Source organism: Cinclus cinclus, chromosome 3 (assembly GCF_963662255.1).
Source record: "Cinclus cinclus chromosome 3, bCinCin1.1, whole genome shotgun sequence".
In the NCBI taxonomy this organism is placed as follows: Eukaryota; Metazoa; Chordata; class Aves; order Passeriformes; family Cinclidae; genus Cinclus; species Cinclus cinclus.
Genome location: NC_085048.1, coordinates 95000564 through 95017190, shown reverse-complemented (window position 1 = coordinate 95017190; position 16627 = coordinate 95000564). Strand labels below are relative to the sequence as shown.

General features: G+C 44.5%; 1 protein-coding gene across 1 annotated transcript in view; it reads left to right on the top strand.

Annotated features, from left to right (window-relative positions):
* Positions 1–10954: 10954 nt before the first annotated feature.
* The window catches only part of TP53BP2 (tumor protein p53 binding protein 2), a 51681-nt gene continuing 46008 nt past the window's right edge, over positions 10955–16627 (top strand). Inside the window, exon 1 of the mRNA XM_062489323.1 lies at positions 10955–11117. Within this exon, the coding sequence (XP_062345307.1) occupies positions 11091–11117 (27 nt within the window). The 5' untranslated portion in view covers positions 10955–11090. The remainder of the gene's footprint in view (positions 11118–16627) is intronic.

Below are 16627 nucleotides of genomic sequence, written 5' to 3'. Positions count from 1 at the left end.
CTTGGAGCCCGTCCTTCCTCCGCGGGGGAACGGCAACGCCTCTATGTGACGCCTCTTCCGCAGCCGTCACGGGCGACACCGCCCCGGTATTCCCGCAGGGAACCGGGGAAATGGAGCTCCGAGTGCTTCTGCGGCACGTGAGGGCGTGGGCTGCTGCCCCTGCCCGGGGAGCCGTTCGCGGGCCGGCGCGTGCCTGAGGGATGGCGTCCGACTCTTTGGCGGTGCCTGCAGACAGGACCAGAAGCAAGGGCCGCGAACTAAAACACGAGGAGTTCGCCGACCTGAGAGAGAGTGTTTTGAGCTGAGGGTGACAGAGCCCTGGAACAACTGTCCAGGGAGAACGTGGAGTCTGTGTCTCTCTGGAGACGTTCAGCCCCCGCCTGGACGCGCTCCTGCGTCACCTGCTCCCGGTGACCGTTCCTTGGCGCGCGGTTGGAACGATGATCTCCGGAGCTCCCTGGCAACCGTAACGAACCCGGGATTCCCCGGGCGGGACTCCCACTCTGCCCGTGAGGAGTTTCTCTCACAGCCAACCTGAACTTCCCCCGAGGCGGCTTTAGTTCATCCCCTCTGCGATTCGGCTGGAGGTCGGAAAGGGGGGATGAGAGCCTCCCTCTCCATGCCCGTCTGAGGAAGCTCTGTGGGAAGGGCCTCCCAGAAACTCCACGGGTGCTGCTGCTGCGGAGTCCGGCAGTGCTCCGTCCGCACAGGCACAGTGGTCTGTCTGGAGAACGTGCTTGAGCTACAGTGAGGCAGCTACGGGGTAGAAAATACCCCTGCAGCTCCTAAGTGAGACACAACGACATCCTTATTACAATACAATCCATCCTGCTGTATTTTACCTATAGATGGGCGAGCACCCTTTCTATGTGAGGTGTCCAAGCTGCCCCTACTCTGCTGGCAGGGGGAGCCACAGCAGCCGGGGGCGCTGCAGGTCCGCTGCCATCGTTTGGGATCAGAGCCAGCTGCCAAAACCCTCGGCAGCCCCAAAAACACTGCCTGGAACCAGCCATAATAAAAAAAAAAAACACTGCCTGGAAACAGCCAGTATAAAGCAAACTCTGTTCCTTTATTTGCACTTCATCCTGTATATTAAGGAGGTTTCTGGATCAGATTGCTGGGACAACAAAGGGATGGGACTAGGAATGTTTATAGAAAATTCCCTGGTGCTTCTGAGAACAGACACACCTCGGTTTCACAAGCATTTTAGCCTGACAGAAGTTGGCACAGCCTTTGAAAAGCATGGTGCCAGTCTCCTCCGTGCCTTCAGCTGCTGCTGCTGCTTTGTTTCACATCAGCAGCGTTGGGTGTCTGTGCTTGACTGGGGACCTGGTGCTGCTGAAGTCTGAGTTGCCAGAGGAAATCACTAAACAAATGCCAAGAGTGATGGTAGCAAAATGTGTGGGAAAAAGACATCGAATGTTTGGGGAGAACGAGACCACTTCTTTCAGTACCTGTACCAAGGTAGTACAGCTTAAAATATTACAGGACTAAAGAATTATCTGCCTGCAGCACCTCTTTACATTTTTTTCCAGCCATGCTTCTTCTCTTTGAAGTTTTATCTTAACCCATTTCTTTCACTCTCCCCTGTCCTCAGAAACTCATCTGCAACTTCTTTCTTAAAAAAAAAAAAAAAAAGGCATCTGGAAAAGAATGAACTTGGAAGCAGGGCAAATGCAAGGGTAAGACTTTATGTGAGTCATGCTAATGGCACTCCAAAAATGTGTGCTGAAATTAATATTTCCTTTTGGGGAGCAGAACACTGTGCCTTGTATGGATCTGGAAGTGTTTTGCTGCCTCCCCTCCACTAAACTCATCAATGCTGCTATCTTGCAACAAAGGTTTTATTCTCGTGCGTGGTTTTCAGACCTGATCTCCTTTCACATTCATTGTCAGAAGTTTAAAACTCGCTCAGGAGAATTATTTATGAACTTGTGACTTGGCACGTGAAGTTTGGGCTGGTGGTGTGTTGATGCTTTAAAAGAAGTGGGGTTTTTCGTCTTACCTAAGCTTATAAAATTTCACACTGTTTCAAGAATGCTTTTTTTTTCGTATCATTCAGTTTTTTAGATACAGCTCTATGTTTACCGAATAAATACAACGAACAATATATATATATTTTAGTAAGTAGGGTAATTCTGCTGCCTTCCAAGTTCTGACTCATGTCCTTCCCCAGTGTATCTGGTGTAATTTTTCTGAGCATGCATCACTTTGCATTAATTTGGAAAAACACAGTTCTCACGCACTTTCATAAAACCCCTATTACAGACTCTAGTGGATGAACTTTTCAGTTATTTTGGGATACTGTGAAGCCAGAAAACTTGATACTTTCTGAAAGAGATGAAATAAAGTTATGTAGAATCTATTTGCATGTGACATGTCATGTATCATCTGGAAATAGCCTGAAATCTTGAGATCTTGAAAAAGGCATAGTTTTGATTTTACCATGTTAGAATTATAAGTGTAGTTGGGCTGATTTTTTCAACTTCTCAATGACTCACAAGAAGGTGTTAGGAAAAATGAATTTTTTTACTCCTTTCATGCAAAAATCCACATAATATTTTTATTTATGTTAGGGGGAATGAAATTTTGATGTCTTCATACTCTGGACTGCATATTGTGCTCCCAATTGATTCGAGTGTGGTGTGTTCAGGCTGTGAAATTTTACTGAAATTGTGTGGAATATTTTGGTTGGGCTTTGTATGGAAGCAAGCAACACCAAGAACTGTGATGAATAGGAAGGAGCCTGGCTCAAATACAAGTCAAATTGTATCTATGAAATCTGAGAAAGGAGAATAAATTGAAGAAAGGGTGGAAAGAGAGAGAATGAGAAGCAGGGGCTAACAAGCAGACATCTGGGAAGATGGGAGTGGGGGAATAATTTAGCAGCAGGGGTAATTTAGCACGCTGAAGAGGTGAAGGAAAGTGTATAAGTAGATCAGGAACTGTCATGTTGATGTGGAATATTGGAGCAAAGAGGAGTAATATGCTCAGAAATGAGGATAAGAGCAGAAGTTGGGTGGGAGGAGAGCAGATTTGTTTTATTAAATGAATGTAATCAATAGAAAAATAGAAAAGGCTTTCCCACATGATATGTTTTCTTCTTGGAGGCAGCAGCAGTTTGCTCACTTCATGGATATTAGAGATTTTTTAAAAGAGGTGCTAAATTCTAAAGAAGTCTGGTCTATTCACACAGCTGTATTTTCATTCAGGCTGCTGGACACTAAGGCAGAGTAAAGTCTTTCTTGCTTAAAGGTCTTTTTGTGAAAGGCATTAAAAATGGAAAAGAGTAATGTTTAAATTTCCTTTGAGAGTGTTGTTGATAAACACAGACAGCAGTGTAAATTTGAGCACATTAATCTTTTGCAGCTGAAACTTTTAATCCTTTAATAGGTAAATGAGTAAATATTATGGTATGGAGTCAGCTTCAGATATTAATGTAATCCCAGTTTAATTAAATCAATATAAATATTTAACTGGATCCTTTGCAGTTTAATCAGTTTTGGACCCAGTAGTGCTGCATGTTGCATTAAAAACTGGTTGAGAAACTGACTCTAAAATCTACATCCACCCCTTAATTTACTTGTAATCCTGTATATTAGGTATCTGATAGTAATCATATGTTGATGTTTAGAGGCAGAAGAATATGATGCTCCATGGAAGATGAGTGGTAGAAGCAAAAGGAAAACAAGTAAAAGACAGGAGGATAGAAAATACAGCCTCTGGATTTTTCTGAACTGAAAGTCTGGGGACCAGACTAATCTTGAGTGGTTTCTATAGGTCAGGCGTGTTGCACAGTCAAGCTTTCATCAAATATGTTTTTCTGTTTCAAATTTCAAGAAAATACTTGAAGTGTTTTCAAATCCACAGGAAAATTGGCATTTGTAGACACATACTATATTAATTTTATACAACTAATAATTAATTACAAATCAGGTAAACCAATGTACTTGGGGGATAAAAAGGACAAGGGTTCAGACAAACACCCTTTCTATTTCCTTGTAGTCAAAATACCTCCCCCAAGGAGGGCTGCAGGATCAGCTACTGGACTCAGAAGTAACCTTGATAAACAACCTTCAATTGAAAAATAAGATACTTTCATTAGATAACATGACTTCTGCTAATTCTCTGTGTTATTCTCTTATAGGATGTTTGCCATCCCTAGGGCACAGAATTAGTTTTCACCATGAGGAAAGGCTCAATTTTGACATAAGTTTCAAGGAATTCCTTTAATTTCAGTATACTACCACATATTTACACTGTGATAAAGATAATTCAGTGAAGACATAATGTCTCTATGTCTCATCAGTTCAGCTTGGTGAAATATCATAGATACAACAAACTGCACCAGAACATTTGATGTTCCCATGTCTGCCAGGGTAATCTCAAGCAGAGTCTGATATGCTAAGGTACAGGACTTACAGCTCTGGGTGAGAAGGTGCAAAGAAAATAGATAAAGTAACCATGAGAGAGGTTCACAAAGACATGGTTTGCTCAGTCCTGCAGTCACTTTACAAAAGAGAAATTGTTGGAGGCCTGATCTTGAAATAATTTTGTATTTTCTGAAATCCTTCTGGTTTCATTCTCTCTTGAATCCAGAGGGACTGTTAATATGAGATAAGTCTGGCTTCTTGGCAGCTGAGCAATAGAGATGAGGCAACAGTAAAATGGCAGTGTTCATTTAACTCTCCACATCCTCCAAATATCCAGCTGGGATGAAGGTCCAGAGTCACTGTGTTGCTGATCAGTACCTTAAAGTTTCTAGTAAGGAATGGGATTTTGATCACAGAATTTCTGTTTGCAGCAGCTGAATATTTTTGTGCTCAATGAGCATGTGTTTCAGTTCCTTCCCTGCTTTTCCTCACTGGCCAGCTCCCTTATCTCACTGGCCAGCTCCCTTATGGGGCTGGATGAGTGGCTGCAGGCAGATACAGCTCTCCCAAAATGCTATAATTGCCCTAAACAGACGTTTTGTTACAGAGGGTCTTCTGTCAGGGTCTGTGCTGAGATAAAGTCACAGGGACACAGAGTGAGTGTAGTGAATATAATTTAGTTATTGAGAAGAATGGCAGCTGTGTGTGATGCATACAAAACACTAATTTGTGCCAGCCTCCATTTTGTTGAAAGATGCTGGGGTCTAATGGAAGAGGAAGTTTATTTCTCCTCTTTTTTAAGACACAGTGCAGACTTGCTTTAGCTGGCTGATTGTTAAATTACCTACAAGGGAAAAAAATCCCATGCTGAATTTAAATTGCATAGAAAAGATTTTTGAGTGAGGAAATTAGAATTTTATTCCAGTAAATAACTTGAGAAAATGGAGGAGCTTTAGTTTACTGAAGTTAAATCATACCATGTTGACCTGGAATAAATTGAAGTGGATTGACTCTTTAATGAATTGACTCTTTAAAGTGAGTGATGCTTGTGATATTAATGACACTTTCTATTTTTAGGGAACCATCCTTTGAAATTCTCTTTAAATGATCAGCGTAAGGCCTGAATAGTTGCAGCAAAATTGATGCATATATCTGAAGTGTTTTCTGAGTGCTGCTGGCTGTGTAAAAGTATTGGTTTAGTGAATAACATGATTGAGTGTGTACTTTGTGCAGTGGGTACATGTGAGACTGTCACAACTTAGATAATGGGGTTAGTTTACAGAGAGGATGCGAGTTAAGCAAGAAATAACATCTAACTGACTTTAAAGTTACAGAGTCTGACCTTTGGTTGTCTTGTGCAAGCCCTGTCTTTGGTTGCTTATGTGCATGACTAGCTCCTACATACAGTGACCAATGAAGTTTATATTTACTTGGTGTGGTTTTAAGTGCCATCACAAAGCAAGGCACCAGCTCTCATGCCCCTGAGTGAGGAACTGAGCTGTTGCTTGTGTTGGGAAAGTCTAGATTTTGTTTCAGCTGTGGTGTAGGAATGTGGCAGAATACAGTTATTTGTTTAGATTTTAAATGGACTTTATCTGCGTGTGAATAAGGAAGCATATGCCACAACCAAAATGGATTTGATGTGAGCACAAAGCACACACTGTCCAAGAAGGGGCCTGATGATGTTCTGCATTAAGCATGCACTGATGTGATAAACTCCCTAAAGAGGCTCATTCCACAAGTTTAGAGAAGGGGTTTATCTCCAGGAGGAAGGTATGTCTTCTGTGTCCCTCCTCAACGTCCAAGAAAACTCTACACTTAGAGGATTGACTGACAGAAGTTGTGGCAAGCCACTGTGTCTTAATTTAAAATTCATACCTGTTAAATGCTTCTTGATGTATTGCTTTTAATGCGGCATCAATCAAAGGCTTTTGCTTTGGAAGCAGCCACTGGAATAACATGGGATGTCCTAGCTGATGTTGTTAGCAAATTTCTTACAAGAGTTCATTAATCTTACATGCAGACTTTGGAATTTGGTCAAGCACTGGAACAGGCTGCCCAGGAAAGTGATAGAATCACTTCCCCAGAAATGTTAAAAAATGTATAGTTGTGGTCCTGTAGTTGTGAAAGACCTGGCAATGTTGGGTTAATGGTTGGACTTTATGACTTTAGAGGTATTTTTCAACTTTAATAATTCTATGGTTTTCTATGGACTTCATTTTCCAGCTGGGAGATAGACTCAGTCATTGCTGCATGTTTTCCCCCAAACTGTTTTTGCTGTAAGGTCTGTTATCTGATGTTTAGAAAACAAATTAAATTGTAGGAATGCAGCATTAAATAGTGGAAATGAATCTAACAAGAGGGCAGCTGGTGGATTAGCGGAACTGTATGTAGGTGCTGAAAGTGTTAAACCATCGTGGTTTTTTTGTTTTTTTTTTCTTTAGCTGCATTTTCTCTTTGTGAGGAAGTTTGACAACACGGACTAATCGAGGTCTTTGTGTTGAATCACTGTCTGGAAAAGCCTTATCTTGAGCTGAAGAGTAGCTGTATAAATTAGGTGCCAGAATTTCAACATTGCTGGAAAGAATCCAGACTTGTGAAGCTGCTGTGCCACAGCCCGATGAGCTTAGATGAGCAATTCTCTTGGCATGTTTATTTTTTTTTCTTTCTTCTTTTTATTTTCTTTTCCCCGCAGCAATCTCAATCCCAAAGCATTTCCTTCCTTCTGGGCTCTTAAATCATATATCCTTCGGGAATTAGAGCTCAGAAGTCTGACTTGATGGAGTTTTAACAGTAGGTGGCAGTGGACAGCAAATCTAACCCAGCTGCCCTCCTGTACCTCCTTCAATTGCTGCTGCTCTCTTGATTTATGACTAACTGTGAAATTTTTGTCTTAGAAGCAGTCTAATAATCATATTCAGGTTTCTGCTGAAGAATTGAAGGGTTTAGTAAAAAATACCGATAGGTACAGCTTTTTTTTTTTTTCTTTAAATTCTTGCAAAGTTCTTGCAAAATGAATGTTACCTGATAGTCCTCCAAATTTTTTTAAGGACTGTAAAAGGGGACTTGTGTGGTCTGGAAGTAGTTTTAGGCAGTCTGGTAAGGCAGAGGATGTGAAGTTACTATTAAAATTGCTTTGATACAGCACTGAAGGAATTAAGTGGAGTTTGTTTAGTTCTAAGTAGTGTGCTGAGAGCATGAAATACAGCAGTGTTTTCCAGCCCTGTCCTACAGATCCCATTGTACGGAAAAACTAATGGCAAGAAAAAATGGTTCTGTTTATTTCTACTGATTATCATTACCAATACCAGCTGTAATGTCTCTGCTACTGCAGGTTTCTGTGATTCAGATCTAGTAGATCTCCTGTGGAAAGAAGAACGATTCTGCTACATTTCTATTTAGTGGTTTGGTGGACTTTTTTTTTTTTTCCTTTTGTTGGATGCTTTTCAAGCCATCCCAGGAGTATGAACTTCCCTTGAACCCTTGCTGTGATTATTTCTTGGGAACTGCATGTCACCTTAGTCAAGTGCAGCAGGCTCTGCTTAGGCCGCCAAACATAGTGGGAGCCAGGGAAGAGGTGCAGAGCTTCAGCTGTCCATGCCATTGTCTCCAGGTCCTGTGGATCTTCTTTTTTTTCTGATAGCTCTGTGTGTGCAGGACTGGGAACTGCTGCCCCTTGCCAATGCTCCTGTGCATGACTCAGTTATCTCCAACTGTGTCAACACTCTGGAGATTGAACCTGTGGTCAGAAACCTCCCATATTTCTGCCCTCTCTGGGGGAACCATTAACTTTCTGCTCTTAAACCAAAAAGTCTTCCCTGTAATTAATAACCCATTGTGAAAAATTCATGGCGTGCTTATCTAGTGAAATCGTGTCTGAGTAGCTGTGAGGAGCAAGAATGTGAAGTGCCGTAGGGAGGGCGAGCAGTGCTGCTGGGATAGGCACCAGTACAAGTGGTTTTGGCCCCACTTTACCTGCAAACCTGGCCAGCACTGTTCCCTCTGCTGGAGAGGAGCTGGGATCTAAAGTGCAAGACCAGATGGCACTGAGGGCCTTCATTGCAGTGTATGAGTCACAGAGCCTGCACAGAACTGGAAATAAATAGGTGCACCCCTTGGAGCTTCATTTCCTTAGCAGGGATGGGGTTGGAGTTCTGTGTGAAAGATGTCAAAGTTTGAACTTGAGCCAAAAGAGACTTCTGTGGTCTGTCCTGCAAGAGGCTTGTGCTAGCAAAACGTGGCTACCTTGCACACACACTTATCTGAAACACCTTTTCTGCTTGATTTTTTACCTAACCATTTCCAGGTTTATTTTACAGGGTCAAAATTGTTATTTTAATATTCTAATTGCTAAAATTTTTTGTGTCTATATTTAGGGAGTACATTAAAAGATCACACTCTAGATTTTATCCCTTCTAAAAATTCAGCAGGGATTTGCAGAATTGTTGAATTGTTGGCTGGAGTGTGTCCAAAGAGGGACAGCAAGGCTGGTGAAGGGTCTGGAGCACCGGGGCTTCTGAGGTGGGACTGGAGGCTTTAGCCCCCAGTTTAGCCCGGAGAAAAGGATGATTGGTGGGATCATTGTGCTCTACAGCTCCCTGAAAGGAGATTGTGGGTGGGCGTCTGTTTTTTCTCCCAAGAAAGAAGTGACAGGGCAGCAGGACATGGCCTCAAATTGCAGCAGGAGAGGTTTAGCTCGTATATTAGGAAACACGTCTTCATTGAAATGTCTTCATTCAAAGGCTGCCCAGGGAAGTGAGGGACTCACCTTCCCCAAAAGTGTTCAGAGGACGTGGAGATGTGGTGCTTTGGGACATGGTTTAGTGGCAGACGTGGCACTGTTGGGTTAATGATTGAACTCAATGATCTTAGAGGTCTTTTCCAAACTCAGTGACTTTATTGCTCTACAACTCTTAAGAATTTCAGTTCTCCGTTGCCACTCGCTTTGCCACGTAATATTTTTACCCCGTAAGATGAATCTAAAGTGTTACTTTAAAACAAAACTAGCAAATGAAAACTGTCTTTGTAAACCTTCTGTGCGTAGGTTGACCCATGCATGAGGGCAGCGGAGAAGCGAATCGGAACGGGCGCAAGTCGGGAAAGAGCCGGAATTCACAGCTCCACTCAGCCGGTGGGATATCCGCGGGGTTTGGGGCGCGGCGTGGTGGGAGCAGCCAGTGCGACTCTTTGCTCGCGGCTCGGGCGGCGGGTTTCCCGTCCCGGAGTCCAACAGCCGTGCGGGGACAGGGCGGCAGCCCCGCTGGAATAGCGCGTTCTCCACCGGGACAACGGGGAGGCGCCGCTCGGAACGCCGCCGGGGCGGGGCCGTGACGTCACGGCGTTGCCAGGAGACACCGCGCTGTGTTCGTGAGGCGCCCAATGGGCGCCGGGGGAGGTGACGTCATGCCGGCGGCGGCGCCTTCTCATTGGCCGGCCGTGGCGCGGGGGGGGGGCGATGTGCGCGGGGAGCGGGGCGGAGGGGGAGGGACGCGGGATGCGGGAGCGGCTCTGGGATCGGGGCAAACACGTACCGGGATTTTATCCTTGTCCCTCCCCACCGCCGCAATATTGTATTGAACAGTGCTTGCTTACCGCCTAGGAGTTCCTGGGGAAGGGGGGGCGTTGTTAATGCTATCAAAGTTTCTTTACTGTTTTAGAAAAAGAGACGTTCGTGTATACAAATTAGGTTTGCGTCTGGCTCTTCTTCATCTATGATTTTCTAATCCCCTCCGCTTTTATTCTGCCGAATTACTGCGAAATTTTTAATACGAGAAGGAAAAACAGATTGAGCAGGTTTTCCTGCCGAGAGAGCCCTGTAAGGGTGCTGATTGAACATACTTCCAAGCCTTGCGTGAAGTTCTGGAGTGCTGCTAGCAAAGTGCCTGGGTTTGAGATGAGTGTCCTCCTGCACACTGCTCCAAGGAAGGGAGAACTTCCCCCCCCCCACCTCTCAAGTAGTGGGTGCAAAAGATTTTTTTTTTTTGGACAGCCAAACTAAGACTTTGTTACCTCAATGAGGTCTGATTTGATTGTCTCACCAGGTCCAACCAAAAAACAAAACGTAACAAAACAAACAAACAAAAATAAAGCGTGCCTCGGGCATGGATGCTCCACTGACTGCACACACGAGGAGCTAAAAGGGATCTGTAGGACGGTCCGTCTGAGGCAACAGGAATGGCAGGGGCGCGCAGATCAGGCTAGGGGAGGCTTTGCTGTTGAAACCCGACCTTGGCCGGTGGCTTCCCACCCGCGCTTCCGCGCTGCCGATCCAGGGAAAACCGGGCTGCGTGTGCCCCTGCCCTCCGCGGGGCCCCGAAGCCGGCGCGGCGTGCCGGAGGAGGTCAGCCCGGGGCCTGCCCCGCATCTCGTATTGTCGCAGCCCCCGCTGAGGGCCGGGCCCCGGGAGGTCTGACCTCTCTCGCGGACCTCTCCGCGGCACTCCCGGCCGGGGCAGGAGGCGGGCCGGCCCCTCCCGGGGGTGGGCGGCGGGCGGGGCGCGGCGGCTCCTCCTCGCCGGGCCGGGGTTAGTTTCGGAGCGGAGCCGGGGGCGGAGGCGGTGGTGGGAGAGAGATTCCCGGTGGGAACAAAGCGGAGGGCGGGCGGTGAGGCCGAGCCGGGTGTCTCCTGCAACAGGTCGTCCCGGCGGCAGCGCAGCCCCTCCACGCCCCGGGCCGCCGCTCCCCGCTCCGGGTGGCGGGGCCGGCACCGGCCGCCCCCATGCGGTTCGGCTCCAAGATGATGCCGGTGAGTCCCGGACCGCGGCGAGCGGAAAGTTGGAGCGGGACAGCGGGAGGGAGAATGGATCCGGCGGACGTGGAGGGTGAGCGGGAGGCGACGCTCCTTCCCTCCGACATTCCCCGCCCGCCTTCCCCCGCTCAGCCCGGGCTCCGCGGCCGCGCGGGGGCTTCCCCTCCCCCTCCCAGGTTTTCCTTTTCTTCCTCTTTCACGCCGGGATCAACTCGTTAGACGGGCCCGCTGGAGCCGAGCCAGGCCCGGGGGGGGCCGCGGGGCCCCGGCAGCAGCGCGGGGTGGAGAGGGGCCCGGGGCTTTTCCTTCGCCCCGCTCCCGGAGGATAAGGCTTCCCCGCCAGGGCTGCTCGCCCCGCTCCGCCGGGCTAGGCGGCTGGCTCCTGCCTTTTTTTTTTTTTTTTTTTTTTTTTTTTTTTTTTTTTCCCCTATTTCGTTGCTGTTCTTAATGGTAAAAAGTTCTTAAAGTTGGTTTGAGCCAATGCTGCTCCTGAAGGGCGGGGGTGGCTTTATTTTGGAGCGCCCGGGCTCCCGCAGGAAGATGGTGTCCGCGTTGTTTACGGTCCGATGTGCCTGCGAGCTCTCGGGCAGGTATTCCCGACCTCGGCCGGGAGAGTTTCGGGAGCTGTTGGCGGAGGTGCGTGCTAAACCTGCCCGGCTCTGGGACGTGTCTCTGTTTTAGCACTTTCAGAAGGCACACGGAGCACCACCTCCCCTAAGGAATTCTACCATGAATTTTTAAGACTGCACCATTTTTGGGTTTTTTTTTTTTTTTTGAGCTTAGATGAAAGCAAAGCCAGCAGCTTTTCCTTAGTTTCCAGCACAGTATGTGTGAAAGTGGTGACGTAAAATAGTTTCCTTTGAAAGTACACCTGCCTCTAAATACCTGGCTTTACTGGCAGGGATGCCCCGTGAAATCCATACTCTGTTGCTGTGGTACACTGGAGTATGTACAGAAAATCCCGACGAGTTTAATACTTTTTTTTTTTTTTAAAGTCTCCTTTCTGCCATCTTCCCCCGGGCGATGTGGCCTGTCTTTCCGAGTAGCTTTGCACGCATAGGTGGTTCTTTCAACAGCACTCTTGTATTAGATATTATTTCTAGTTTAACTCTTCAAGGAACTGACTGAAGCAAGCAAAAAAAGAACTGTACTGAAAGGTGAAACCGGGAATCCATGCTGGAAGGATGTGAGTGTTTCAGGGAAGCTTGTTTTGCTATAGGTGTGAGGTTCTTCCTCTGCAATTAGGAGGGAATAATGAGCGATAATTTGATCGCGCAGAGCACTAGAGAAGACTGGTGACGACTGCTCTAGCTAATGAGGGAGGAACGGGCAGAATATGAGCACAACTAGATTCAATAGCATATGTGTTGTGCAACAGTGGTGTTGTCTGCCTGTAAAAGCTTGGGAAAACAAGCAGTAAGTATAACAAGGTGTTAATTCAGTCCATGTCAGAACTGAGCTAGGTTGGCACCCTCATGTATCAGTGAAATCTCCGGGAGATGCAGTTGCTGGTGAGTTCTTTGTCAGTGAGTTCAAATAAAGGAGAAAACAAACAGGCAGCAGTCTTATCCCATCAGCATTTGCAGGTGACAAGTTCCAGAGTGTACATGGCCCTGTGGCTCAGACTTCTCTTTGGCTGATGACTTCACTCATTAGCGATTCTGGTTTTTAGCACGTAAATAAAGGGATGAATACAGCCTTTTCACATTGTGTTTACTGCGAATAATGGAAGGTTTGTGAGGGTTGAAAGTGGCTTAAGGAATTAAAAATGTAAGCATTTTGAGTATTAGAACTTTTAATTCATTTTAAAAAGCTTTTCTCCAGATTTCCTCATTGTCTTTTAGTTAATAAAAAAGCCCCCTTCATTTCTCTTTTCACAAAAAAATTAAAAGTTTGAGATGGGCCAAGAAAGAGGTTTTGAAGAAAGGAGGGAACAGGACATGAGGGCTCTTTTATTTATTCAGTAATGAAGTGTTCATAGACTTCAGTGTCTTTTTCTGCATTGTTTGAATGAGAAGTAGTAGACTGGCCCTAAGCCATCTACAAAGTGTTTTGCTTCTTAAAGTTTAAGATGTCTCCTTCTTTTCCCCACCCTACAAATAAATTAATCTGTATATGATTTTTAAGTCTTAGCTCCAGGTCCACCTCCTATGCTCCAGAAGAGAGCATGGGGCAAAGGATTAAACAGTGCAGTTTGTTGTCCAAGTGGGAAATACAGGCAACGTGAGCCCAGCCAGGAATTCACCTCTGAGCAGCTGCCAGGGAAGAGCTGGGAAATTGCTGTAGCAGCATAACCACTTGTGCTCTTGGGAGACTACCCTGAAATGGGAATGTTTTCCTCGTGGTAATGACCGGTAGGAGCTAAACTGCTGCTGTAACCATATGTCAGGGCAATGTGATTGGAAGTCTGAAAATAAGTAATTTGTGTGTAGCTGTACTGATGAAGGTAATAACAGGGTTAATGCTGGCAAACTGCTGTGAGGTTGTCTCACCTTTCATCTGTGAAGGCTTGTGGGAGTGTGACTGCTGCTGTTAAGTAGTGAAAAGGAGCTGGAAATGCTTTTTAAAATAGCATGTTCTTCCACAGCATAGTTGGTATCTCTCATTTTATTTTACATTATTACCCTAAAAGGAGCATGTATTGAGAAATAATTTGGGTTATTATGCATGCTGGATAAATATTTGGGGTTTTTTTTCCCTGTCAGAATGTGGGATATGTTAGATTAAGCTACCCTTTAAGAGAAGTTTTTAGGTCAAACCCCCTTGATCTATTTAGGTAAGGATTAATTTTTCAATTTGAATTATGTACATTGGTTACTGGGGGCCTCTTGAAATCAGGATGGATCCAGACCTGCAGCTGTACTATTAGGGACTAAGTTGACAAACTTAATTCCTTAGTAAGTTTTGCCTCTGTCATCAGAAATGACTGACACTGAAGTTCTTGATAATTGTGTGTTCCTTTCTAATCAAGTTAAGCTTTCAAGTGTAACACTGCAACTTTGATACCACCAGGAGTAATGCTTTCCTTCTAAACTCTTAACATCCCAAGTGATCTTCTTGAAGCTGCCACATCCACTAAGCACTTCAAATACATATTTTCATTGCAAAATGCTCACTACTTTGTGGATATGTGTACGTTTAACCTTTAAAAAACCCCTACAACTAACGCTGTTTTGCAGTTAATTGGAACTGATGCGTGGATTCTGATTTACTGAGGTAGTTGAGTAGTAGCCTGTCCTTGGGAATTTTTGTAGGAAACACTTTTCTGGTAATTTAACTAAAGAACCTTTAGCAGAAGTGAATCTCTCGTGCTTTGTAAGATAAGCAGCTGTAAGTTTATAAACAAACTGACCCCTGGCAGAGTATATGAGAGGGATAAATCAACTGTAGGATTTCAGTGCTGTTTCCTGTAGTCTTTTAATTATTTATCTCTGATCAGGTTTATCAGTCATTAACACTGTTTTCCTTGGCCCCTTTCATGGGTTTCAGTTCACAAATGGGGTTTCAGACTGTGAGCTCTTCAAACAATATGCTGCATATCTTCAGCTGGTTGGGTGATTTAGTTTATTAAGTGTTCTTTTAACTGAATATCTACTTAATGTTAATAATTTAAAAGTTTTAGTACTATATTGAAACACTTTAATGTGGTACTCAGTGTTTTAAGTATTCTGTCTAGAATGCTAAATGAAGCTTAGGTGATTGTTTTGCTGTCTTAGCTCTAAACTTCTCAAGCCTCTTGCACTTCTTTTACAGACTCTGGCCTGTTGTTATGTACAGCAGAAAACACTGCCTTGAGGTTCCCAGAGTGCTTTTTATCTTTTCCGCCTCCTTTTGCTTCATGCTGCTCCAACAAGATCTCTTTCTTTTTTCTCTTCAATGAATAATTGTTCCAGGAGTAGTTTTAAATGCATTTACTTTCTCCTATGTCTTTTTTAATACTGTAGCACTCTACCTGCAGTTTGTGTTATATTGCACAGCAGTGTATTAATATCTTTGTTGTTTTGTGTGGCTTTTATCAGGCATGGGGGAAGGGCTGTATTACAGATTCATAGCAGATCAAGCTGTGGGGACCATAGGAATAGTTAATTATGCCTCTTCTGATCTATTGAATAGTTCAGGGGCTGAGTGCCTTTTGAGGATCTTGCATTTACAGTTTTGAGGGCTAATATGCAGTCATGAAGTTTGGAATGGATGGATAATTAATGGAATTTTGTTTTATCTTCTTCCTAGTGTTGTCAGATGGGATCTCTGCTTTTTTGGTGAGCAGATCTGCTTTTTGGGGTTAATTTACATGCAAGTCAGTTGGATTTTAAAAGAGGCAGGTATAAAGGTTATTTCCACAGAATAAACTAGTGGGATGGCACTGTGCCTAGCATTCCTTTCAAATTATTGATGGAGAAACAGCCTTGAAAGTGCTCCATTTGTCTGGCCTCTGTCCTTGTTAACAGCCTGCCTTGGGGATTCTCTCTCCCACAGTGTGTTTTATGGAGCTTGTTTAATTACATGCAGAGTCCTGTCTTGCTGCCATACAGCCTCCCTGGAGAAGGAGTGGGGCAACCCTGACAAGACTCAAGCTACCTCCTATGGTGTGGTGGCACAGCTGAAAAAGGACTTCCTGCATCCTTGTGCGTGTGCCCACTGACAACAAAGGAGCACCCAGATCCTTCTCATGTCTGGGCTTTCACCATCTTATGCAATGTAAAACTTACTCAGTGCTCTGGAAACTGGAAGATGCTCTTCTTCAGGAGGTAATGAGTAGATAAAACTTCTCTTTGCTCTCAGTTTTGTTATCTTGAGGCCTGGTTTCTCTCAGCTTAGTCACTTGTGAGTCAGGCAAAGACTTTTTGATCTTTAGTTCCCAAACAGTTGGATGATACTGTGAGTAAAGGTCACCAGAAATCCTGGACATCATGTGAAGTGCACTTAATTATCTTAGTCAGTACTGCTTAACTGGTTTAGAGGTTTCAGACTTTACTGTGGAACATGGAAGATTTAAAATGTTGTTTAAAACAGTGTTAGATAACTTGCTGTAGTTTAGGATAAATGTTCATGGAGAGGGAACGGTGAATTGGGGACAGAACAGCAACTGTAACTCTGACGTGTTAATGGGCACAAAATTCTACTTTTGCTGTTTGCGTTTAGTTAATCATTAATATTCAGGATCTTGCTGCTGCTGTTAAGAGTTAGTCATGCTTGTGTCTTCATTGGCTATTTCACCATGGGGATGGTATTATGTGGATGTTGAACCCACTGGTGTTGAAGGATGAACTTTTTTTTTTGATTTTTGTTTCTATGGCAGTAATGCAAATAATTTTTTTACTGAGCTGGTAATTCTTGTACAATTTTTTTCTGGTGCCGTGATGCTTCTAGGTATTAATAGGATATGAACCTTTGGTAGGTGGCGGTGTGCAGTACCCTCCCTACCTTTTACTGGTGTTTATTTAAAAAAGAAAGATTTGGGGAAAACTTCACTCTTGTCTAGGGTCTTAGTTTTTTTTTTTCTAAAC